The 27,791-nt window shown below is 44.7% G+C and overlaps 1 protein-coding gene across 1 annotated transcript in view; it reads right to left on the bottom strand.

Annotated features, from left to right (window-relative positions):
- The window catches only part of LOC138452878 (uncharacterized), a 337,850-nt gene that overhangs the window by 84,093 nt on the left and 225,966 nt on the right, over positions 1-27,791 (bottom strand). Inside the window, exon 12 of the mRNA XM_069605225.1 lies at positions 3,845-4,047. Coding sequence (XP_069461326.1) covers positions 3,845-4,047 — 203 coding nt within the window. The remainder of the gene's footprint in view (positions 1-3,844; positions 4,048-27,791) is intronic.

The raw sequence follows: 27,791 nt of genomic DNA on the forward strand, positions 1-27,791 counted from the left end.
AGTTCTGGTTGAAGGGTATCCGGAGTACGAGGTTCAGGCCATCCTCAATTCCCGAAAGAGGGCAGGAGTGTTGCATTATCTGGTAGATTGGGTGGGTTATGGCCTGGAAGAACGCTCCTGGGAATCCGCCAGCAACATACATGCTCCTCGGCTCTTACATTTATTCCATCGTAACTATCCAGGGAAACCAGGCCCTTCTGTGGGGAGGGGTTGTACTGTCGTAAAGCCCCAACGTGTTAAGGGACAAACTGTGGCCAGCACTGTTCTAGGGGCATATTTATCCAGCAGATGCCACCTCTGTCCCTCCTGTAGGATCATCAGGTGGGGGAAGATGGCATCTGCTGGACGGAAACCTACATTGCAGCAAATGGAGGCCAGAAACTACAATGTCCAGCATCCTGAGCGCCTCCAGCTGCCCCCACGCACCCAAGGCAACAGGATCAGGCACACAGAGCCTGCAAACCCGCTTGGGAACGCCCTCGCCAATGCCCCAGCATCTGCGCATGCGCAAACACGGGACGTTTGTTCGCGCTCTGGTGTTCCTCCGGGTGGACGCATTCCCAGAAGCTCCGGTTGGGCAGAAAACTCTTGCGGGGCCGCGCCTCACCTAAAGACTACGTGTCAGGTCCCGCGATACCAAAGATAAGTGATAACCTAGTGTGAAAGCTGATCTGAAGCAGTTAGTGAAAGCGTGCTTGTTGTCGGCATTACGAAAGCAGCCGAGTCGTGAGATAGCACGGGGGCATTGTTGTGAAGTGCTTTGCAACTAAAATCCTCGCGCAGCAGCGCATAACTTTAACCCAGTGTGGAAACTAATAACGCATGACAGCGGTGATGCACGGCATGCAGGATAAACTAATCCCAGTGTATTAACCCTTCACAACACGTTACGCTTTGGGCATGTACTAATGGTGTTTTCTTCTGACAGACGCTGTGTGTATTCTGTTCCTTCTGGGCACTGCTGATACCAGATTCGGGCACCGGACTTCAAAGCAACAGCCAGAGCTAAGTGTTGCTTGTTTATTTAGCACGCAAGTGCATTCCATGATGGGAGAATCCTAGCAAGGGGGTTGGTGAAAAAGCCAATGCGTTTGCTCTGTTACTCTTGTTTATGTGTACCAATAGTTCAGAGTGTGATACTGTTGGGGTTTGGTGTTTATTGGTGAACTGCCTCCCACTCACTGCTCAGGTGTGACACCTCAGTAGGGTGTTTCTTGATAAGTGCTCTAAGCTCCTTAATCAGTGTCAGAGAGTAAGAGCAAGTCTAAAGATTGGAAGCAACTCAGTGCATTCCAACTGGGTGAATTGTCTTCCTTGTGAAGCATTCGTTGTGCATATGTGAGATTGGTATCTACAAGGTTGTTCAATGAGAGTGTGATTGAACAAAGTCCTAGGAATATCCTCAAGGCAAGCAAAGCGTGATAAGGAGTTCCAAGGTCCAAAGAACAAGAGCCTAGGAGCATGCCGTCCCTGAATTCCCCTTCCCTGTCCACAACCTCTGCCTAACCCTCTTTCTGGTCTTCCTTCAACCCTCTACCCATCCAATCCGTGGACCCTAACCCTCTTTCCCTGTGGTGGTTGCAGAGGTCTGTGCACTTTAGTTCCAGACACCAAAACCATTAAGGGGAGGTAGGAGTTTGTGCTGCTTCTGCGCTGGACCAGAGATCTTCACAACACTCCTGTTCTCACATCCCTTCGTTCAAGCCTCTGTAAAGCCGAACATCATTGGAAACAATCTGAATGTCCTTGTGCTTTTTCTGAGCTTTCTTCTCTATCCTCCTCCTATGATCTTGCTTTACCCAATGCTAAAAAATTGTATTTCTGTGAACTTGAGCTCTAGCGCTCCCATCACCCTCGCTGTCTTTTTCAGCTTCTTCACACACTTCTTTTCCCCGACCTCCCGATCACTCCTTTTTTTCATTCCTCTCATCTTCTTTCAAGCTCAAAAGTTCTTGTTTTCCTTTTCTTTTCAAACATGCGCTCATTCTACCTATCTTGAACAACAAACCATCTCACTATCCCCCTGTTCTCGCTAACTTTCATCCGACCTGTCGTCTTTTTTATCTAATCTTCCTGAGCGTGCCATCTACTCTCAACTTTCTGCCTATGTCCATCTCCACTCTCTTCTGCCTCCTCTTGAATCCAGAGTCCGACAATCCCATTCCACTGAGACTGCCCTCTTGCATGTATCCAATGCTCTTCTCACGGCTCAACAGTCTAAAAGTTCTTCTGTCCTTATCCTCCTTGATCTCTCTGCAATATTTGATACTGTTGTTCACTCCCTTCTCATTTCCACCCTTTCCACTCTTGGTCTTTCTAGCTGTGTTCTTAAATCGTTTTACTCTTATCTTTATCACTGCTCCTACTCGGTAACCTGGGCTGGGCAAACCTCTCCCTCGGTCTCCTTCTTTATGGAGTCCCTTAAGGGTCTGTACTTGGCCCCATGCTTTTCTCACTTCATAAAATCCCCTACTCTGCTCTTATTTCTTCTTTTAACCTTTCCTTTCATCTTTATGCCGACAATGCCCACATCTGTTTCTCCTTTTCCTCCTTCACTGATGCCCTACTGTTTGTAACTGTCTCTCTGCAGTCCAAAATTGGATGTCATCACATTTTCACCACCTCAATCCCTGAAAAACAGAGGTTTTATTTTGTCCTTCTACTATGATTGCTCCCACTATTGCTCGTCCCTTCCTTTCTTTCACTCTCTCGTCCCTTTGTTTCTCTTCCTCCGCTCTCAACCTGGGTGTAATCTTTGACCAATTGCACTCCTCTCTGCACATCTCTTTCACTTGCCGATCCAGTCGCTACGCTCTTTTCAATTTACTCTGTGCTCGGGCCTATCCCTCTTTTCATGCCACCAATCATCTTATTTCCCTTCTAGTTTTCTCTTGCATCGACTATTGCTCAGATCTTGTCCTGGGCCTTCCTGCCTCTTATCTTGTCCCTCTTTGCTTTGTCTATAATACTTCTCTTTGTCCCCTCTTCTCTCTTTCCTCTCGGTCCTCTATTACATCCTCTCTACACTCTATAGCTCTTCTCCCTTTTTGAATCTCGTCTTCTTTATCACTTCCTCGCCATCCTCTTTAGGTGTATCCATGGTTTCGGCCCCATCTGCTTCTCTTCACTTAGCTCACTGTATTCTGCTCCAAAAAGCAGTTTCTTCTTTCTGTCCCTTAACCCCCTGTGCGTCCTCTCGTTTCGGTTCCTTTGCCTTGCTTGCCCTAAGCATACCCACTCTCTCCCTCTTTCTATTCATTGTTCCTCTTCTCTCTCTATTTTTCAAACCCATCTCCTATCTGCTCTCTCCAGCACCTAACTCTTTTCCCCCTCCCCTCCTCTGTTCCGATTTACCCGGAGTGCATTGTCCATATTGATTGCACCAATTGTTTTTATTTTTGTACAAGCACTTTGGCGATAACGCTATATAACATTTATAAAATACAAATACAAAAAATTACCACTGCAGCTATGAGATACTCCCGTTGGCAGCTTACACTTACTGCTGCACTACCATCATCATTGCACCAACAAAAATATATAGAACAATTTGCTGGAACAATGCTTATTTGCCAGTAGTACAGAACTAACACAAAAGAGTAGCATCCTGTTAAAAAACAGGGTGCTTGTCTGTGTTTACCATGTAACACAGTAAAGCAGTAACCCCTTGTGCAACCCCTATGCACAGTATTCAGTTTATTTCCAGCAAGGCTCCTGCATTATAAATCCCATACATGCATGCATTGTATCTGCAGAGCTTCTGACATAAGGTTCACTGCTAGATATGAGCAGAAGCTTCTACGTGTAAAGTTAAGAAATTGGATGTGTTGTTGGAGTCACTTACCTTGTTAATGGCACAGTCTCCAGAGCAGTTTCCATCAAGCGGTGGCGCAAAGTGATGAGCTCCAGGAGCTTTGAGAAGGTTTGCACGATGAAGGCTTGCTTCGCCTTGCCTTGTTTCTGTTCTACATTTGCAGTTGACTCCACTGCGCGGAGACCAATATCCTGTAACAGTAGCGGATCTTCCATTATGACATCTGCAAACAGCTACAAGGAGGGAGGAAGGGTATCCTGCATTATTGCTATGTGAAATATTAAAAGCAAACTTCAAAGGTCAAAACAGGTTTTTAATGTACAGCACAGTGTTAAATCAATTCTTAGAGAAAATGTTTATCACCTGGGGAGTGGAGTGGTACAGGGCTGTGTCAGACCAACAGGGGTATCTAACCCATGACACACAGCACTGTTCTGCTCCCAAGCCCGGCATGTTGCACTTGAGCTCTCCTCACTTTTTAATAAAATGCAACGTGGACATTAGTAAAAAAAAACAATTTCTCTCTCTTGATCTCAGAAGAGGGGGAGAGACAGAGAGAGACAGAGAATGACAGAGAGAGATAGAGAGAGGGAGAGAGAGGGGGTGAGAAGGAGGGAGGGAGAGTGGGAGAAAGAGCAAGAGAGGGAGAGTGAGGAAGATAGAGAGAGAAAGAGAGAGAGAGGGAGTGGCCTCACATAGCCTGTGGTAATCCAAGCTCTATGGTACATTGTGGCCCTGCCCTAGTATCAGAAAAACGTAGTTTGCTGGGGGAAAATTAAAATAAGGAAAGGAAGATAGGAGAGGAATGATCAGAAGCGAAAGGATGAAAAGAATCTCCCTCAGAATTCAGAGGTTCTTCGAAAAACCATACTTGACTACATGTTTGTTTCCTCTATCATATTTGGGAAATGGATAAAAGTGACCACCTTATAAGCTGAATAGAACTTAAACAAACTTGGATGATCAACTATTAATAATGCACCGGCTCTAGAAGTCAATTCTGTATCCCATAATCTGATGGAATAATCACACTGTTAATCATTTTATCATGTGCTTCATTGAAGAATTAAGAGACTATTCAATTAAGAAATGTGATAATCACTTTGCTCCAAGTGATTCTGAAGGCTTTTTTTATAGATTTGTAACCCCATCTGCATAGACCTGCTAAATCTAGACATATTCATAATCATGTCTATGATATAAACATTCAGAAAAAGAAAAAAGAGCTTAGATGGAAATTGAAAACCTTGGGTTCTAGAGTAAGTGACATTACTTCACATGAAAACCTAAAACTGACATATACAAATTGGATTAGGAAATATAAAAGCCATCTAGTTTAAAAGGATTCAGAACTTATACTTTTCAATTTGATTACGAAAAATATAGCACATTTGTGAAATTAATGGGGATGGCAATATTCAAGCATTTTGTCAGATAAAATCTATCCCCGAAGTAGGTTGGATCAAATATTTTAAATCTACATACGCACTGTCTACTTCGAATCTACTGACTTCCATTCCACTAGTAGAAGTTGGTTGGTTGTTCAACTATATTAAGGAAGACATTCAGCACCTAATTAAGATCCAGGCTGGTTCTCAAACCTTACATTACAAGGTGATGCTAAATGGTGCAAATTGGAGTAAAACCCGCTTGGCATATAAAACCAAGAATGAGACACCTTCAGAGAATAACATAGTCACTTAAATATATTTATTTAGCATCAACAAAGCACTCGAGTGGAGAGAGGCGACAACATATGTTTCACTAGTGCTCTCTGAGTAACAATCTTTTGCTGCTTTAAATGCAGTTATTTTCTTTTTGTGTTAGCATGACACGTAAATAACACAGGGTCCTTGGAAGATAAATCTTTGGCAGGGTAAACAGAAAGTTTGGTGAGTAATAGTAGTGAAGAATAAATAAAAACATGCGGGGGGACTCAACATGTGTTCCTTCCTATCCTTAGCCTAGGGTCAAGGGGGAGGGTCACCACCAGCCTGTACAGCTGGTATTTGTGCATGCTATTTTGGCCGCAATCTATTTCTTAGCTCCCAGCCTGAGAGCATTGCCTGAAACTTGACACACACAGATGTTGTTTGGGATTTTGCTGTTTGTGGACCACGGCAAAAATGGTTGTGTGAAAGAGAAAGAGAACTGGTATTAATTTAATGTATATTTCCATAGTGACTTACATTTATGATCACACTTTTTAAAAAGCTAATTTGACTAAATTATTTGATCCTCTTCTACTCCTCCTTCCTAGAAGCATTCCCATATTGTTCCCATTTACAAAATGGGGAACAGGTCAAAGCCCAAGAATAATTTTCACATAGATTTGTTAGATGTGTCTAGTAAAATGTTCTCTTCCCTTTTATTAAAAAAAACTGGAAAAGTGGGCATTTGAAAATGAGAATTTTGGCACCCATCAAGAAGAGTCTAGGTATCTATTCAAATGGATTTATCTTGAAGCTTTTACAAATAAGAAGTGTCGACAAATGAAAACCGATTTATCTGAAATGTATCGACTTTACCATGGCTTTTGACTTGTTATGAATTTATTTTTACATTTATTTATTGACTTTTTTATTGACTTTTAGAGGCAGGCAGTGTTTCAATAATCGCATTACAGTAAAGGTATGCATGTAGTACATCCGTAGAGCACCTCCTGCCACAGTAAACAAACAGTAAACCACACATATTAACAAACAATTAACTTGTCCACGCACTATAAATAGATTTTTACATCAAGGTCTTCTTGAACAGGTCATATATACGAATCAGTAGCAACATTCTGGTGTGGCAGGCCTCTAACCGGAGTTGTATAGCTCCAGGTAGTACCGGAGTTGATGTTTGGACCTTGGCACGTCCCATCTTGATAATCATGTATCATCCCAGTGTGCGGCATGGTGCTCATGGCGGCATATCATCTGAAGGGTGAAACATATCCCAGACCAGCTACTTCCAATAGTCATAAGTGCCCCCAGCCGTTGTGTCTGAGCGCTGCGCTGACCTGGCCCGCACTCTTGCCTCTTTCTCGGCCCATGTTTCAAACTCTTTTAGCCAGCGTGCATACTGTGGCCCCCCCTTGAGTAGATTAATAAAAGGCTACTTTGGCATAAATTGATAAAAAGGGAATGTCCTATGAAGTTGATTAGTATTTTAAGTCACCTTCACAGGAATTCCAAAGTTCAGGACAGATTGAATGTTGGTGGCCAAACTTTGATTCCCCTTCGTTTTGGCCTGAAGATTGTTTAATTTGTTCATTTCTGATATTGGGATGCGTTCAGGCATATTGGATCGTTTATGCCCAAAGTGGGTTCCATCTTGGTGGGTTGGTTGACATATGCAGACAACCTAGTCCTTTTGGAGTATACCGAGATAGGTTTCCAACGACAATTGACGACACTCGGAAAATATGTGGATTCTAATGATCTTGAGGTTAATTCTGTAAAAACAAAGATTTTAATACTGTCTCCCTCTAGGAGAAACAGTACATTAATTTGAAATATCAACAACTAGAATTTGGAGGTAGTCAATTCTTTTAAGTATCTATGCTTCACAATAAGAAGAAACGTTATCAAAACTGTCCATAATAATATTTGAACTAAAACTATAATTATGGCAGCCCAGAGTAAAAGTTAAAATGTGTGCCTTGGCTGTTTTTCTTTGCTACCTATTATCAGGTTTATAAGGGCAAAGTAGTTCCAATATCATGATATGGGGTGGACGTTGAAGGACCTAAAGTTGTAGACATATGGGCAAAAAATGAAGGTCTATTTTGGAGAAGCATCCTTAATCTTCCTAAAGGTGTCTCAACATTAACCATAAGGTACAAGCTGGGTTTGGTCTCTTTAAAGGCATCTGTGAGCTGGAAAATTCTAGGTTTGTATGGTGTTGATACTTGTGGGTCCCTCTTTGTTTCAAGACCTCAATGAATCTGTAAAGGAGGACTCTGACTGAAAACCTCTAATTTGAATACATTATTTTAACTCACTTTTGTTAAAATTCGGTGCCACCTCTGATCCCCTGGAGGACAATCCTCTTGATGTGAAAAATAAACTCTGGTGTAATGACTGGTGTTCTGCCAGAGACAGCTGCAACACATTTAAACTGCATTCATATGCTGCTATTGGGGAAAAGGCACTGAATATACTTGCAACATATGTACTGCAATTTCCTAATTCTTAGTGGAATAATGCATTCAGATTCCATCTCGACCCCACTAATGAAATCTTAGGTGCTCGTTCAAAAATTGAGAGATGCAGGAGAGTGTATACATTTTATAAAGATGGAAACATAGTGGAAACCCTAAAACATTTGTAAGTGTATTGCCCGCTTGCAGTCCTTTAAGGCAGACATATTTTGTATAAATTCATTTCTGAACTTCTTACTCAAACACCAACAGATTTTTGGCATAAGATTTTATCAGGGTCTCGAGTTTCACTCATTTTAATTTTGATAAGATTTTTATCACGCATGTTTACAATTAATTCTGAATAGATTAATTAGATAATGTATGTATTTTTTGCTAGTTTTTATGATCAAACTAATGTCTTTTTATATATATGAATTGAAGTGTATTCTTTTGAGATGATATGATATGATATGATGTGGCATTTATAACGCGCCTGTACACAAGTGTTCCTCGGCGTGACAAGATAAGGAGGGGGAAACAAAGGGAGGACAAAATAACGATCTTCCTAGGCCTTGTGTCATTCATAACGTGCAAGTGTGCGGAAGAGGGAAGGGGAGAAGTGCAGTTAACTTACAAGTGCAGCCTGCGGGTGGCTCATAAGTGCAGAGAGAAGGGACTGTAGGGTTGCAGGTACAGACCCTTAAGTGCTGGGGAGCCCGGAGGCAGTGCGAGGGCAACTGGACATGGAAGAGCGTGGGCCCGAGTTCAGAGGGTGACCAGTGCGTGGAGCAGTCAGGTGCATCAGCAGGGGAAAGGAAGGGAGAAAGCGGAAGCAAAAAGGAAGGCCTTGAGTTGCTTCCGGAACGAGAGGTGGTTCTGCTCAAGTTTAAGAAAGGCAGGGAGGCTATTCCAGAGGGAATCCCCAGCCGAGGAGATAGATCTTCCGTCAACTCTCTGCTTGGAGAAGCGTCTGACCCTCAGAGAGGGTGAGCAGAGAGCTCTAGAAGGAAGAGGTTTTGGAATGGAAAGCTGCAGGTAGAGCAGTCCCAGGCCCCAGAAAGCCTTGTGGACGATGCAGAGGGTCTTGAACTTCATCCTTGCAGCCATGGGGAGCCAGAGAAGAGGATTCAGAGCTGGAGAAATACGATCTCTGGGCTTGAGGCCAAGGACAAGTCTCGCAGTCCTGTTCTGGATAATTTATTTATTGCATTTGTTACTATGCCCAACCCCGGCGGTATCACAGCGTAGGTTACAGGTTGCTTTCTGGTTACATAGAGGTAGAAGCATACTTAGAACTATAGAAGACACAGTACATTTTGGCAGAGCATGTGTGGGGACAATGAGTAGGAACATATATAAACAACAAAAGGGTAGCGTGAAGAGATAGATGTATATACAGTGGTGCATACAACAGTCCTGAGATTATGTACTGGCCCAACATTGCAATTAGAATGCATTGAATAGCCAGGTTTTTAGCAGTTTCTTGATTTGGGTGTGGGAGGTGTCATTACTGATGTATGTTGGGAGGGAATTCCATAGTCTATGGGTAGCGACCGTGAAGTTGGAGTCACTGGTTCTCTTATTCTTGAAGCAGGGGATAAGTAGGTGAGTACTAGTGTTGTATCTGAGGAGTCTGGTGGGGGTTTTACGAGCAAGGCATTCATTGATGTAGGTGGGGCCTTTTGCGTAATGCATTTATGAGTGGTAGTGAGAGTTTTGTGCAGGATTCTAGCTTGGATTGGGAGCCAGTGAACCTCTTTCCTAACTTGTGAGATATGGGGCCTCATTACGACCCTGGCGCCAATGGGTTAACGGTGCCGTAAAAGGCTGCGGCGCCGTTAACTCATTAGCGCCTGATTACGAGGTCCCTTTGCGGGACCCGACCTTGACAGCTGGTCTACACCAGCCATTAAAGTAGGGACCCGCAAAGGGACCTTGGTGCTAAGTACGGTAGCGCAATTTGCCTTCCCCATTCCCATAGAGCCCTGAAGGGGAATGGGGAAGGGCCATGGTTAAATGGGGAATTACCGCCCCGCCAACCTTGGAATGGGGTGGTAATTCCCCATTGAACCATGGCGGACCTGTTACAACACCGGCACCAACCACGGTGCTAATAGTGCCATGGTTAAGCGCCGGTGTTGTAATGAGGGCCATGGTCTCTTATTTTTACCTAGAGCTGCTCTCAGTGCTTGGTTTTGCAGTAGTTGTAATTTGGTTACTTTTTTTGGTAGTATCCTAGCAGGAGTATATTGCAGTAGTCTACCTTAGACATGATGAGCGCTCTGGCGAGTGTGATACAGTTCTGTGTAGAGAGAAATTGTCGACTGAGGGAAATAAGTTTGGCTGTGTAGGAAGCAAGCGAATTGATGTGTTTGCTCATGGTGAGGCTAGAGTCAAGATATAGCCCAAAGGTTTTTTCTTTGTTGGATATTGGGATGGACGTGCCATCTATGTCAACAGAGGTGTAATCTTGCAGAAATTATTTTAGTTGAGCTGGTGATCCAACAATAAGGATCTCCGTCTTTTCGCCGTTCAGACAAAGACTATTAGATGCCATCCAGTTCTGGATGAGCGAGTAGATTTTGTTTATGATAGTGGTATCATGCTCTTTATTTCCTGTGATTGGGATAAGTATCTGCATACCATCTGCAAAATTGGTGTATATTACACCCATGGCATCCAATGCTGCAAAGAGGAGCTTGGTATAAGCATTGTATAATGTGGGAGAGAGACAGGATCCTTGTGGTACGCCTAGAGGGACATGTACAGGATCAGCTGCCTCATCGTCTATACCAATAGTCCAGCCTAGTGAGGACCAGAGCTCTGCAGACAGTGAGCTTCTGGGGAAAGTGAGAAAAGGAAGAATACCTCTGAGGAGGTGCAGGTGATAATTTGACTTCTTAGAGACGTCAGAGATGTGAGGAGAGGTTAAAGTCGAAGATGACACCAAGGTTCTTAGCCTCACAGGAAGGAGCAGGAAGAGGGCACAGAGTGGGCGGCCAGAGAGGGAGAGGAAAGGAGGGAGCAGGTGTCCCAATGAGGAGGTTCTCAGTCTTACTGCCATTAAGGCAGAGATCATTGGTGGCACATCATTCCTGAATTGCGGTCAGACAGTCTGATATGAGAGAAGAAGCAGAGGTGGCTGAGGGAAGCCTGAAAGAGAGCTGAGTCTCATCCGCATAACATTGACTAGCTCAACCTACATCTAACAACACCACAGAACTAGTAGAGCTTTACAATACCACTCTCAAAGAGGTATTAGACGCGGTAGCCCGACTGGAAGACAAAAAAGTGAAGAAGATACTCCATGCAAACTCGTGGTTCACACAGGAAGTCTTTGATGCGCAAACCACTAAACGAGTAGCATTAACCTCATGGCAAACTAACCCTTCCACGACCACAAGAGACACCTACCTTGCTATCGCTAAAGAATATAAAAAGGCAATCTCTAGAGCCAAAGCTGCCACATATAACTCCAGAATTGAGAAAGCCAACTCCCAGTCCAAAGAACTATTTGCCATCTACAAACACGAAACATGGTGTAACAACATTCAACATGCCATGTTAGATAAAATTAAAACCCTCCAAAACAAGATTAAGACTCAATTCGACAAACTGCCTAAAGCCACTTCACCCACATCAAAAAACCCTGCCACCCTCCCAGCGGCAAGCAGTCAACATGACACAAACACACCCAAACCATTTGCATTCAGGGAAGTGGCAACCTCTGAGGTCCTAGTGATCATCAAGCATATCAAACCATCGCTATGTAAACAGGACACATGCCCAACCAACTTAGTCAAAGATTGTGCGACAGCCCTGGCCCCATTTGTCACCACCTTCATCAATGCCTCCTTCGCCACGAGCACCGTCCCACTCGCCCTTAAGGAAGCCTGGGTTCGGCCACTACTAAAAAATAAACTACTCTTGACCCTGACTCCCCTAACAACTACCGTTCAATTACCACCGTGCCATTCCTGCTGAAAATCTTGGGCAAGGGTGCATATCTACAGATTCAGTTTTACCTGGAAGCACACAACATCCTTGGTAAAAGACAGTCTGGCTTCCGCCCTCGTCACGGCACTGAATCAGGCCTACTCGACCTTAAGAATCAAGTACTCGAAAACATGGACAAAGGCAAATCCTCACTCCTCCTACTCCTGGATCTATCGGCGTCCTTTGACTTGGTTGACCACAAGATCCTGTGTAAACACCTCATTGACACTGCTCACTTTTCCCAAGAAGCTACCGCATGGATCACCCCCTTCCTGGAGGGCCGAGCTATGAGGGTCTTTTCTGACCAGGCCTCAGCTTCTCAATCCCGCATTGGGTGTGGAGTCCTACAAGTATCCTGTACATCCCCCACTCTCTATAATCTATTCACTCTTCCCCTGTTCAGTGATCTAGAGGAATTCGGCATAGCCTTTACCATCTATGCCAACGATACACAAATTCTTCTCCCCCTAACAGGTGATTATGAACAAGACCTCAACACCCTCCAGAAGACATATGCGTGCATCCAGGCCTGGATGGCAGCCAATGGCCTATGTCTAAAAGGGGAAAAAACAGAAATCCTACTGGTAGGCCCCAAAGAGTCCCTAAAAAACGAGATGATAAATACAGCTCCTTCAGTATTGAGAACACTGTTATTACAGCCTCTGCTGCAGTGAAAACACTGGGTGTATACCTTGACTCCACCTTATCAATGGAAAGGCAAGTCAGCGCCATCTCATCATCAGCTGTACTCACAACAAAAATCATAAATGCAGTGAAATCCCACATGTTGCCAAACAACTGCCTTAACATCGCCAGAGCCACCATTGCCGCAAAGTTAGACTACTGTAACATTCTACTTCTAGGCACTTCTGCCAATAATGTTTAAAGATTGGTAAGGCAGGCGCTCTGTTACCAGTCATTAGCTACTCCTCCAAATGCACGTTTTCATGAGTTTCTTTGTTTTTTCAGACGTGTCTTCATTTCTTTTTCAGGTGTGGCAAGTTAATTGACTAGGAGGATTCTGGTACTTGTATTTTTCGCACTTGATTTTACTGGCAGGTGACTGGAAACAACTCCCTCCATAGCACAAATCTTCCCCTTGATGGGGAAGGGGGGAAAGCTATGGTTGTGGCTCTCCAATGTAAGGCATGATGGCCCTGCTGCTGCTGCCTTTTAGCCCGGGACTCCTGGAACAATGTTTAAAGATTGCTAAGGCAGGCGCTCTGTTACTAGTCATTAGCTTCTCCTCCAAAACGCACGTTTTCATGACTCCATCAATCTTCAGGGAGGCTGAGTTTCTTTGTTTTTTCAGGCGTGTCTTCATTTCTTTTTCAGGTGCGCCAATAACATCAACAGACTACAAACTGCGCAAAACAACGCCCTTAGAGCCGCCCTCAGTATCTCAAGGAGAGAACACATCTCCCAGGCGAGAAAAGATGCCCACTGGCTCCCCATCAAACAACGCATAACATTCAAGGCCCTCACAATCACTCACAGATGGCTCTCTCAGACTGCCCCAGCCTACCTAGCAGAAAGAATACACCAGGCTCCAGCTCACAGACCAAAACGAGACCAGTACTCTCACCTACTCTCAGTCCCAGCTTTTAACAGAGCCAAAGCTGGCGGCACTAGCTTTGAAGATCTAGCCCCAAAAGCTTGGAATGCCCTCCCGCGCAGCTTAAGAAACAAAGAATCCCTCAGAGTGTTCAGAAAAATGCTAAAGACTGAATTATTCAACTAGAACGCTCAACATATTGTCTCCAACTCTGTTCCTCTGTAACCTTGGAACGCCCTTCAACAATGTCATTGAGTTTGTATTACTACCTTTGTAATGTCTGTCCTAAACCTGTTAAGTGAACATTCTGTAACAGCGCCACGATGGACCCGGGCCGCTGGGCGCTTTATAAATCCAAATAAATACATTGAAAATTGGAGCAGAAAGTAGCGATGCGGTGGGCAGGAGGTGCTAGGTAGTGGTTGAAGAGCCAGGGAGAGAGGTTAGACCCCTGGGGAACACCCCAAGTAAAGAGAAAGATAAAAAAGAGGAAAGACCCCAGTTGGACCTGAGAGGGTTGGTCAACCAGGCCAGGGCCTGATCAGTAATACCAAGGTTGTCACAGAGGCAACTGAGCAGGATGGCATGGTTGCCCGTGTCAAAAGCAGAGGATAGACCGAGGAGAATGAGGACAGAAGGGAGATTAGAGTGAAGACTGGAGAGCAGGTCTTCACAGGTGTTCAGGAGAGCAGTTTCTGTGCTTTTGGCAGCTCTGAAGCCAGATTGGTGGTCATGGAGGCAACCAACAGATTCAGTATGTAGAGTAAGATGGGAGGTGACCAGGTTTTCCAAGAGTTTGCCCAGGAAAGGAGTGATGGGGATCGGACGATAGTTAGGAGGAAAGGAAGGATAGGCCAAGGGCTTCTTTAGAAGGGGTTGCACAAGACAGTGTTTAAGGGGGAAGGGGACAGTTCCAGTGGCAAAGGAGTGATTCCAGAAATGTGTTTAAAAATGTGAAAATGTTTGGTTTCCAAGCCATGTCACAAGAAAGAAAAAAAGAAAGAAAGAAAGAAAGATAGAAAGAAAATGAAAGAAAGAAAGAAAGAAAGAAAGAAAGAAAGAAAGAAAGAAAGAAAGAAAGAAAAAAAGAAAGAAAGAAAGATGGAAAAGGGAAATAAAAGCAAGCTTAAAATGTGTGAACATGTGAATGAAAATAATGTAAATAATAACATGTGTATGTACTACATGGTTACATACAGGGCTCATAAGGTGCTTGGGCTTTCCTAAGTATGATGAAAGAAACGATTGACCAGGTCACCGCTTGGATAGACCACGCTCTTTAATGGTCTAGAGAAGTAGGCTACCAAGCCCAAGGACAAAATAGTCCAACATGTGTGTGTTGCTTATTATAAGAGAAAGAGTAAAACATGATTTAGAGGGAGAACAGGATTCCAGGAATAGTCCCGCTTTGTAATTTGTATTTAGAATTACGGGGTAAACACAAAGAAACCAGTCATGTATGATGATAATGGCAGTGACTAGGTATTTTAGTTTATGAGATCAGGGGTCCATTTAGTGCAATTGGTTTCTGAAAATCTAGTATACCAAAATAAATTTGCTGTAAATTTAATGTAATATCATAGAAAGTGCACATAATTCCACCTTATACACCCTCCACTATATCACAGAATATAACATCTCAAAGATCTCATGCAAAGAAACACCATATTAAGCGGGCCTATCCCCCCCCATGGAAACAAGCAGTAAAATAGAAAAAATAGAAAAATAGATACTAATCGGATCATTGATTTTTTTATCCCTTCCCAGATCAGCAGCTTATCATAACCCTCCTTCCTTCCACCTATTGCTTATAAAAGTGCAGCCTCTGTCCAGGCAGGTTTTGATGTAAATTTAAGCCATGATGCTTATATAGCAATACAGTCCCCTTCATGGGACCATAATCACCTCTGCAAACAAAATTCTCATATGTAAAAACAACGTAAATCAACCTTGTTTTAGTGTGGTGCTCAATATGAGCGATTGTCTTGCTTCTAATTGCTCTAAAAGTGAACATTCAATGTGTGTCGGGAGGATAGCTTAGAGGCAACGTCCTGCCTTGGAAGCAAGACTATGTGAAGCAACACAGGTTCGATCCCCAGGTCCGCGCCCAGAAACCTCTGGTTATTAAGCACGTTATAAACAACCAATTACAATTACCATTCTCTGAAAATTACCACTCGCAGTGAGAGCTGCACAAATGGGCTTCGTTTTGGGATTTTTCGTCTTCATGAGTTGAAAGATGACTCATATAATGGGGGTCTTACCCCTTATCTACACATTGTGCTACAGCACATTCATCCATGGTAAGCCATCTGCAATGGGTCAATCGCTGCTGTTGTGATGGGAGGTTTTGCCTTCTGATGTCAGCTCCCAAAGTGTCTTGTTTGCTGGAAGATGGTAGCAGGCACAGGAGTAAGAGTGGCCTACACATTTTAAGATTGGCTGAACTTTACTTCCCCTTCCCATCTCTGCCTTACATCAAAGAGACTCCAGTCATGACATGCCTGGTGTGATTTTCACATTGTGCTGGAAGGCATTCTTTTGAAGCGCTTGTCCCCTCCTTGTCTCAGGGGGGGTGTCATGTTCACCTGCAGTGGTATCAAGCTTTTGCAGCAAAAAACAAAGTGCGATATTAGTGCTGGATCAGACAGGTTCTTGTGGGTGAAACCCAGCATTCGACAGTGATCCACAGAACTCTGGCAGCAGTATAAGTCACCAGTAACCATTTGTCAATACAATGACATCAAATGGGTTTTTAGTAAATATAACTATCTCCTCAGAGGCAGCTATGTCAAACTACATGTGGCTTTAAATTTTACCAAACTGCCACCAGGATTTAGGCATGTACAGTTATAGATAATTTGGGTAATGAAGCCCACTGCCTGTAATTCATTTAGATTCCAGCAGGATGTTTGTCAGGAATGTCCTTGTTATTCTATTGCTGGCATATGTTGCCAACCTACATGATAATTGCTGGTGTGTCCATAGAAAGTTCCCAGTCAAGAGAACACATGTGCAGTATACTTTTTCAGCATGAAGCATTAAGAAAGTGAGGTCTGATTAGCAGATCTCACATTCTGAGACAAGAGTTACCAGCATCATTTTCTGTTACAAAAATAAAAAAGCTCATTATTGCCTACGTGGGCAGGAGGTGGCTTTCTGTCAAAATGGTAATACTTTAAGTCATGTTGTGAATGTGTTATGGATCTTGAGATGTCCATAAGAGGATAAGTTGTAGGGGCTTCCAACCAGATAACCATTACCACCTGTTGATAGCCAGACAGGGTTCTGGTAAAGCCAAGGAAACTGCCAGGGGTGTCAGAGCCAGGTATTGGCATTAAGCAGAATGATTGCTGGGGCACACAACATGAGAGTATGACCTCTCCCAGCCCGAGTTGTCACAGATTGGCCTCGGTTGGACAAGAGAGAACCAATGTTGCCTTTGTATTGTGAAGCCCGGCTGTCAAGGGTGGCTGTTGTAAGCCGCAGGCTGAATGAGACCAGAAAGTTGGCGTCCCACATAAGCTACGCCCCCTGCCTTTAAGAACACTAGTGAGGACCCGGAGCAGTGAAGCCCGGCTGTCAAGGGCTGTTTGGAGCAGCGGGTCGATTCGAGCCCCAGCCGTTATCAGCGTTACCAGCCTTAAGACTGTTGTGGCCTTGTGAAAGCACTTTCACCAGGGGAGGTGTGGGGGGCGCTAGATAGCCCAGCCGAGATGGCCACGGGCCTGTGAGCTCCTGTGTGACCTAATCAATCCAGACATAATCCTGCCTCATTTGCATATCTACACGCTGGCCGAGGGGGAAACATAAGCAGTTAGAGCTTGTGGTGAATGCCTAGAAGCAACTCCAGCCTTCCACCATACTCGAGAAGTGGACCTGTAGACCTTGCGGAGTCAGAGCATACACAGATTCCCTGTGTGGTGTGGGGAGGAGTGATCGTCCCTGTCTGGCTGTGGCAGGAGGCAGAGGGTAAGACACCCCCATCAGAGGCGGCCCGTTACACCGCTTACCATGACCAACGACAGCTGCTAAGAGGGCGAGGCACGGACCACTGATGCGGGACGCCCCAGAAGATTCACAGACCCCCCACTGGGGGGCGGAGAAGAGAGCAGCACTGAAACCTGAAGCAGGCTAATGGCAGCGCCCGCAGCTCCAGTGTATACTAGCGGAGAAGAGCCGCGCACGGGACCCTGCTGCCCGTGGCATGAAGGGGTGGACGAGAGAAGAGCCATGGGACGTTTAGACCCGGCGCTGCACTGCTGGGGATTCCCGACCAGGGTGAGTGCGCCGATACCCGGGGAACACACCTCAAGCTGGGTGACTGCAGCAGGTGAGGGTCTGCCCCCCGAACAGAGCACGGCAGCACTGGACAATACGGAGAAGCGCACAGGAGTGGTCAGTGGAACCATCTGGGGAGGCGATAACTATGGGGAGGTGACGCGGCCTCTGTCGTGGAACCTAGGGAACTACCCTGGCTGATTGGTGTCCCCTGCATCTCACAGGAAAGTTAAGGGAACGTGCTGGAAAGAAATGCAGAAAATACACATGGCCAAACATGGGATCGTGCCAACAGAATAGACAACTGGTCAAGAACAAAGGGGGAGACCAGGTCCAGGGCACCTAAGTCCAGCAAACAGCAGTCTTGACTTCATTTTGTAATTCTCACACCCGGCTGAACGATTGCCTATGGCGATATCGGGATGATACACCTCAATTTGAGCAACTGCGGCAGGGGCGGGGTCGGCTACCTGAATAGAGCACAGTAGCATTGTGTAATACGGGGATGCACGCAGGAGTGGTCAGTGGAGCCATCTGGGGGAGGAAAATAACTCCCAGGAAGAGATGCCTCCTATGTTGGGAACCCAGGGGAACTGCCCTGGCTGATTGATGGCCCCTGCAGCCATCAGGAGAGACAAAGGAATGTGTAAGAAAGGAAGCAAACCCTGCACATAACCAACCAGGGATTGGGCCAACAGGATAGACAGATGCTTAAAAACCAAAGGAGACACCATGTCCAAGTCGCTGAAGTCTGGTAAAAAGCAGTCTAAACTGCACTTTGAATCCTCATACCTGCTAAATCATCGCCTGTGGAGGAGGGCCTCCAGGAGGGGCTCCCTCAGCCTGCCCTATCGGATCCGGGGGGAGTGCTGAGTGACATTAAACAAATGTTCTGCGAGGTCCAAACCAGCATTCAATCGCTAGACAGGAAAATTGACACTCTAGCCTGCAAGGTAGCTCACATGCAGGTTCAACTGGATAGATATGGGGAACGCCTGGATGAAGTAGAGTGTAGAGTGTCCACAATGGAGGATGGAAGCAACTGCGCAACGAGGGACAAATAGAGCTTAAAAGATCGATGAAAGAATTATTAGACCAGCAGGAATAACCTGCGGATAATTGGGGTACCTGAAGCAGCAGACCAACGCAACATGGAATCAATGGTGGATGAATTACTGAAGGAGGTCCTGGATGAAGAGGGACTTTCTGCGGTCTTTATTGTGGAAAGGGCCCCAAGGTACAAGCATCCAGAAAAACCTTTGTCAATGTGAAGAAAAGACTCAGAGAGAGGAACATCAAATATGCAATGATTTTTCCCTCTAAACTCAGGATCGAACACAATGGCAGAATGCTGTTTTTTCACACTCTGGGAGAGGTGAACTCCTTCCTGGAGATGCTATCGAGAGCCCCGCGGAGCAGAGACAACAATGTCTAAGGGGGACCTCCCTTGCGACAACCGGGACCACCATAATATGGGAGCGCTGTTTAAAAGCCGATAACTCTGGCGAATGAGACAACAACCGTAAATTGGTCGCTGGGTTGACTGGGTCCTGGTAGGCCCCCAAGCGTGAGCAAATGTGTGTTTTTTGGGTTGGCAGAGAGGGGGAGCTGGCAAGTTGGAGTTGCTGGTGGGGGGTGGACTGGGGTTGACACTGGGGAATGGCAAGTTGGGGATGCCAACAAAGGGGAGGGAGGGGAAAGGGGTAATGTTTTGGTTAATACAGCACAGAGGATTCAAAGGTTACCTGTCTCCAAAGGTCACAAGTGTGTCTTGTTAACTCAGACTATGCAAACAATAGACCCCCAGAGTGAAACTTCACAGAGGATCATTCATGACTGGGTCACTTAGAAACATCAGATGGAATGTGAGAGGTCTGAACTGCCCATCCAATTGAAATTTGGACGAGATTGGGGATGTCACCGCTCCTACTCCTCTTACTCCTCTTACTCGAGGGGAGTGTTTTCTCCTGCACAAATTGGTTTGGTTTCGGTTGATCAAGATCGTCAAGGATCAACAGGGGAGGGGGCTGGTGGTACATGGCACAATTCAGGGTTGGTTATACACCATAGTCAATTACTATGGGCCGAATCAAGACACAATAGATACCATGGAATGGATTAGCCACCAGTTAGCTGGGCTCCCACCTGGGGAACCAGAGCTGGACCGCTCTGGGGGTGCCAACCGTCCGACCTCTAGAGCCACAAGTAAACTGCAAGACATACGCTGTGAGTGGGAAGTCAATGATGTCTGGTTCACCAGATATGCACACAAAAGGGAATATACATTTCATTCGTCAGTTCACAATTCGGCATCTAGACTAGACTACTTCCTGCTCTCTAATTGATTGCTGGGGAACGTTACCGAGGTATCCATTATGGCATGCCAGATCATGCCCCAGTACTACTGACCATTGAATTAGCTGGGTGAGATAAAGGGAGGCCCCCATGGGTATTTATTTCGGGAGGTACTCACAAAGGCAATTGACACATTCTTTAAACTAATGACAGATCGGTGGAGTCAGCAGCGACATTATGGGAATGTTTCAAATGCGTCATTAGGGGAGAATGTATCTCCAATGAAGCCGGGGTGGTGAGACAAATCCACAGGGAACTTGCAGATACTGAAACCCATATACATGGGCTACAATCGGAAATGGCCAATCCCACAATGCTGGAACAGGCAAAGATCAAAAAGCAGATACACATATTTAATGAATTGGCTAATAGGGAGGTGAAATTTCTCCAAGGGGAAAAAAGCCGTGCAACAATATGGAGAGGGGTAACACCCGGGGAGACTACTGGCGAGAGCTGGCAGTCGACAGGACTCAAAAAATGTAGTGCTGACCATAAAGGATGCAAAGGGCGATGAGAAATGTGCAGACTCAGACATAGTTAAATAATTTTGTAGATTCTATAGCTAATTCTACTCCTCTCGCCTGTCAGTGTCCCAGCAGGAGATAGGTGATTACCATACATAAAGTGGCGCTGTACAGGTGCACAGACGAGAAAAGGGAATGGCTGGGCCAGCCCATAATGCTAGAGGAGGTACTGCTGGCAATCAAATTCCTTCCATGGGGGAAGTCACCGGGGCCTGATGGATACACAGCTGAATTCTATAAGTTATACGGCCAGAAGTTAGCACCCTATTTCTACGACTTTATCATCAAAGTCTGTGGGAGGGTCAGCTACCGGAATCTCTAAGGAAAGCAATGGTAGTGGTGTTACTTAAGCCCGGGAAAGAAGCAGATGATTGCTCCTCCTACCGACCCATATCTCTTATTAGCCTAGACAACAAGATCCTGGCTAAAATACTTGCATCTAGGCTGGCACAGCTGATGCAAAGAATGTTGAGGGCGGATCAATCTGGATTCATTCCGGGACACTCTACCTCCTACGGCCTGTGCAGAATGTTTGGGATGATGAGGGATGATGAGGGCAATACCGAGAGGCGACCCCGTAGTGGCAGCTCTTCTGGATGCCACAAGGTCATTCAACTGAGTTTCTGATGATGGTACTGCGTAGAATGGGAATAGGTGAACCGTTCATATCACTAGTCTCACTGGTTTATACACAACCATGTGCCAGGATCCGGGTGAACGGCCGATGAACGGTTGTATACGAATTGTTTGTTTTACAACTGTTCGAATTACAATTGATCTTTTCACAATTGACCGAATTCTGAAGGTCAATTGTAACATATATGTGGGGGGAAACCCCCCACAGCCCCCACCCAACGCCAAACCCCCCAAAACCCATATATATATAAATATATATATATATATATATATATAACGTTCAATTGTGAAAAGGTGAATTGTGACCCTTTTAATTCAGTCAATTGTTCATTCGAACAATTGTAAACGAACAATTTGGGTAATACCCGATTAACATCGACCATAAGCTAGAGAGGGAAACTCGACAGGGATGTCCCCTATCACCGCTATTATTTGCACTAGCAATTGAGCCGCTGGCAGAAGCGATTTTCATAGGAGGGTTCAATTTTATACACATAGGGTGGTGATCTACCTCTATGCTGACGATATGGTACTCTTTTTCAAAGACCCCAAGAGCAACCTAGAACCGGTCATGCAGGATGTAATGACATTTGGTGATTATTCAGGGCTAAGAATAAATGCGGCTACGTTGATTCTTTTCCCACTAAATGACAAGGTTGAAAGTATGCAGACAAGTGGGGGTTCCAATGGCAGGGAGACAACACTCAATACTTGGGGATATTTATTGCAAGACCCCACATGACCTCTATGTGCACAATTTTCAGAGAGTGCTCGAACAAACTAAACTATCGGTGGAAAGGTGGAAAAATCTCCCTCTAAATCTTTACAGGAGGATCTTGTTAGTCAAGACGGTACTACCACCTTGGTTCCTATACGTCTTTCTTAATGTCCCACCAAAGGTGCCCGCCGAATATTTCTGGGAATTAAAGTCGGGGATCCTGAGGTTTATTTGGGCCGGGAAACAACCTAGGATCTCCTGGGACAAGGTCATTGCGTCAATATGAAAAAGGGCTTAGCACTTCCAGAATTTGAAACATACTATGAGGTAGCCCAAGCAGGGTTTCTTCTATACTGGTACGGGGAAAAAGTAGATAAGAGACATGTAGAAGTGCAGAAGGCATTGGCATCACAGTTTCTTTTAAAATCAATTATTCTGACGGCACCTGACAGATTTAACCAAGTAGACAACATGGTGGACCTCACCTGCAGGGCATGGACTCGGGTCGAACATAAGTCCAAGGGCAAGACATCTACTCCTCGACCCTGCCAGTTGTACACATACCAGGAATCCCACACCACAGACTAGCGAAAGGAGCTACATCAACTTTATGAATATGATGCAGGTGTCCTGTTTTCGCAACCTCTTTCTAGATAAAAAACCTTTATAACACTGGAGAAACTCAAGGGCAGGGGAGAACTCATCTCTCTCGATGTGTTTCAAGGTTCATAGTCATTTTTGCGAAAACAAAAATGTTGAAAGTAATTTTTTCGAGAAAAAAAATGTCGAAAAAAAAAAGTCGAATTTCTTTTTCAATCCGTTTTTTTTCTCGAAATGTGGCGGTTCCCCCCAACACTCCTTTTTCCTATTTTTATTTTTTATTTTACCCCTTTTTTTTATTCCCGGACCCCAAAATAAATATATAATTTAAAAAAAAGAATTCGACTTTTTTTTCGATTTTTTTTTTCACATTATTGTCTTTCGACATTATGTTTTCGAAAAAATGACTGTACACCGCGTTTCAATACTTTAGATTGAGAAACTCCCTGAAACAGAGGTTCTCAACCTTCCTAAAGGAGCCTGAGGTAGCTCCCATATTAGACAAGAAACTTGAGGGCAGCCAGATGAGCAGAGTGGTCTTCACCATGTACAATGTATGCCTTAATACCAAATTACATATAGGTGTAAACCCTCTGACAAGATGGGAAATCACCCCAGGAAGCAGAATCTCAGAATCAGATGTGGGAATATTGCTATGAAGGAACAAAGAGGGTGGCACTAAACACTAGGTACAAACTGATTCACTTCAAATACTTGCACCAGTTTTACCACACACCCGCTGCTCTACATAAATACTACCCAGAGGTCTTGGAGAACTGTGTAAGTTGCAAGGACACATCGGCTGATTTCCTACATATGGCATGGGGATGTCCAACGATCATATCCTTCTGGGAGGGGGTCTTCATAGCTTTAAGGAAGATTACAGGGGAGATGCTGGACCCGTGCCCAATGACAGCTCTGCTGGGTGACACAAGACACATACCGTGAGCCATGAGATGACTGGCGAGGTTGTTACTCCTCCTCGCAAAAAAGGCAAGTGGCAATGCTCTGGGGAGGAACCTGATCCCCAAGACTAGATCAGTGGCATGTAAACATCCAATATTGTAACTACATGTATGCAGAATATAGCAAATTAACACACCCCCAGGCTGGCCCCAGAAACATATGGGGACCATATATACTCTACTTAGCCACCCAATCTCGAACGCCCTCAACCTCAAATGAATGTAACCTTGATGATGAGGAATCTCCAGGGTGAAATGGTAGATGAGGAAAAAATGCGGAAATTAATGAGGTCTATCCATTGTAATGTACTCAAGAAACTAAACCTCAACTGTCTGTGCTGTACGAATTTGAGTTGTTGTGTCTTGCTGGTTTTCTCCCGTGAGGAGTTGTTCTTTCTTCTTTGGTTAATTGATGGCATGAAAGGTGCCACTGTACTGTTGGAAAAATGCAAATAATAAGAAATGTAAAAAGAAAAAAATTCACTTTCTTCCGCTGGCGCCCTTCAGCAGTGCGACAGGAACATTCACTGGTGGTCGGCTTTGGGTGTGGGTGTCTGTGTATGTGCCTTTGTGGAGTATGCCTTCTTGAGTGTTGACTCCCCTGCCAGGATTTGGGCCTTTGCAATTTATCTGCCTTATATTGACTTCCTTAAAGCCCACTCAGTTGCTGGCCCTCACCCGGGTTTTGTGGTTTGTTACTGGTTTCTCTCTTCAACGTGCACCATTTACATTGGCTATCTGCTGCTTGAGTGTGTGTGGAGAGAGGGGAGAGTGACTAGTTCTGAGAGAACAAAGGGAGCTTGTCTCTGGGTAGCGAACTGAGGATCTTAAATCTCTGGAACCGTCATTTTAACAGTGGTCAAAAGGAAGGCGGGCAGCCCAATTCCCCCTGGCGCTAGCCAACGCAAAATCTTGAGACTGTTTAAGCCTATAAAGGATGTCAATCAACAGATCTCAGAAATCACATACCGCCCGACGGCGGCGTAGCCCCACTGACTGGCTCTATTGCTCTCCCCTTTTCATGCCCTATTATTGCTCCCAATAAGCAGGTATTTATGCCAGGTGCAGGTGCCGATGATATTGGGCCCTCAATAGTTATGACCAATGTTCCTAAGCTCCTCCCACGTTCATTTGAAGATCAAGAGTCACTTAAAAATAAATGTATCTACTGGATTTGCCATGTAAACGGATGTATTTCTATTATTAGGAATGACATTCAGTACTGTGTTAGGGGAACACAAACAGGCACTGCCCTCGACTACATTCAGTTTTTTTTGTATCTTGTCCCCTGGTTGGAGGTCTTCTCAGTATTGAGCGTAGGGTTTGTCCCACTGGATACTCCAAGATTTTGTTAAGATCTCCAGATATTTTCTTTAGGGATTCAGCTGTGCGCGAGCCTTCCACTAACAGCAAGAACCAAAGGTGGAATCCACAAGAACCAGATTCCACAACACGCAGGGCGGCAGGGCAAGGCCATCGGAGGACATCCCACCATTACTAACATTACTGATGGTAGAGGCCCTGTTTGTGTTGATCTGGAGGAAGTAGATTGACTGGGTAGTGAGAATGGTTACACTGTGGGTGTTCAAGAAGAAATTAAGTTGGTATCTTGGAACGTAGCAAGAGTTAAAATGTTGCTCGACAACCCAGATCGGTGTAAGTATGTGAGTAACTTCCACGTTATAATGTTATAAGAAACATGGCCAGTCGATCCACACCACCTTTAAGGGTACCAGACGTTCGCTAATCCAGCCACTAACGGGATCAGGGGGTGTCCTAGTGGTGCCATTTTGGTCTGGATTGATATCACTCTAGGTTGGAGGCTCAAGTCCAGCCCCACAGGCCCAGTGGATTTGCATGCTCTGCTACTTTGGATAGAGCCCAATGATTTATTGTATCTATACAACATCTACAATAGACCATCCACGTTACATGGCTTAGTCACATTGTGCTCACTATAAGAGCATATAACTAGTAGACCTCCATCAATGCTCCCTAAAAGCAGTATCCTCGTTGCGGGGGATATTAATCTCCAATTTGAACTGGTGAAGGAGTAAGTGAACCTATGGGATGACCAAGATCATGCTTGGGAAATACTGCTCTGAAAGCTGCTAGACCGAAAAGGTCCCATCATCTGGCCTTGGAATCTTGTTGCATGCTTTCCAACTTAAACTCGAGGGCCTGTAATGGGCGCTTTAGCAAACATCAACCGGCAAAACTGACTTTTAGGGGGCCCATATTGATTACATTCTTGTCACGTACCTGGATTGATCGAGGGTTACTGACTTTGAAGTGGTTGAGTGAATGGAAAGTGACCATCTCTCACTAACTCTAAGCATGAGGGTGTGCGAAACATATCTGTGTCCCCCCTGTGCAATATCCACTCTCACTCAGTGATGGTCAGTGGCCATGCTCGGAAATCCATTAGATGGTCCAACTCTATGAGGCCCGACATCAAGCCTAACCTTTACAATTCTATCTTGGAGAGTTTAGAGGCCATTTGTGATGGAAATACCAATGCCGAAGAGATCTTAGTTGAATATGAGCTCTTAACAAATAAGCTTATTCCACATATTTCTGTTCCAGGGAAGGTGATTAAAAAATAAGTATTAAACAAACCTGACTAGTACGATTGAGAATGTCGCCAGGCAAAGGCTGAAATTCTCAATTGTATAAAATCGAGCTTAGGGTTGGACAGACAGCAACTCAGTGAGCACTGTGCGAAATATAAAACCGGACGCTTATAAAATAAAAAGGGAGTTTATTCAGGGGAAATGTAATGTCCTTCATGCTGCCCTTCAATCAGGGCGCCATTCACTCTTTTGGAAGCTGGTTTCGGCGAAAGATCTGAAGGGTGTCCAGCCATTGTTTGTCACATTAACAAAGACGGTTGGTGGTCGCATTTCACCAACCGTATCGGACCACACTACCAGGTGTCGAAACGAAACTTCTTTGACAATAAAATACAAAGTGCTCAACATGACACTAAAGAACTCTTCCGTATCTTGAAAGAACTAGAAAGCACTAATCATGCTACGCCAGAGAGATCTATTAAAGACAACGACGCATGGTGTAATGTGATGCAAAAAGCCATTCACAACAAATTACTTACCATCAAGGAAAATATTGCGGAAAAAAGTTACAATATGAAACATAACGAGCACATGCCCCTAGAATGGGCCAATGAAAGATCCTCTCTTATCCCGGTTTTTTACTCTTCACTTATCACAGAAGATCTAGAAATCATTATTAAGCATCTTAAGGCTACCAAATGTAAAAATGACATTCATACTACCATGATGATCAGAATTGGCTCCCCCACTCTAATTACTAATGCCTCTATAACAACAGGTACGGTATCACAAGACCTTAAGAAGGCTTGGGTCATGCCTATTCTAAAGAAGCCAGGACTATCAGTTGACCTTCCTAATAACTATAGGCCCATTACAAACACTGCCTTTTTATTAAATATCCTGGATTGTGTGGCCTATAAACAAATTTCAGAACATCTTAAATTGTATCCCATTCTAAATGACCATCAGTCTCGGTTCCGGGTTGGCTTTGGTACAGAGACTGCTCTTTTAGAGCTTAAATCAAAGTTACTCGCCCGCATGGACCGGAATGAAGCATCACTGCTTATGCTGCATGATCTCAGTCCGGTGTTCGACCTGGTGGACCATTCCATAATGTCCACCAAGCTACATGAGATCACAAACTTTTCCCCTCTAGCATCCAAATGGGTTTCCTAATTTCTTTGTAACCGTGACAGTAAGGTGTTCTGCGGCACGGCTGAATCTGAGCCCATTACCATCACCTGCGGAGTGCCGTAGGGGGCTTGCACCTCTCCTTGCTTCTATAACATTTTCACAACCCCTTATTTGCTATGCTAGACCATGAGAATGTAATATTCACCAACTACGCGGATGACACGCATTGTGTCAATCCGTTATCTGGCTCACATGACCTGGATAAATGGGCTATCAAAAATGTTTTCACCATTATTGAAACCTGGATGGTTTGCAATAAGTTGGCCCTACACAAATCCAAAACTGAGCTTTTAGTAATTGGATCTACTCATACTATGGAAAAACTTGGCCCAAGCTATGATATCTTCCAATTGGGAGATGACATTATTATTCCTATGAAAAAAGTGAAGACGTTCGGCGTTACCTTTGATCAGTGACTCTCCATGAAACAACATGTCAGCAGCCTAGT

Source organism: Ambystoma mexicanum, chromosome 4p (assembly GCF_040938575.1).
Source record: "Ambystoma mexicanum isolate Mex_15411 chromosome 4p, UKY_AmexF1_1, whole genome shotgun sequence".
NCBI lineage: Eukaryota > Metazoa > Chordata > Amphibia > Caudata > Ambystomatidae > Ambystoma > Ambystoma mexicanum.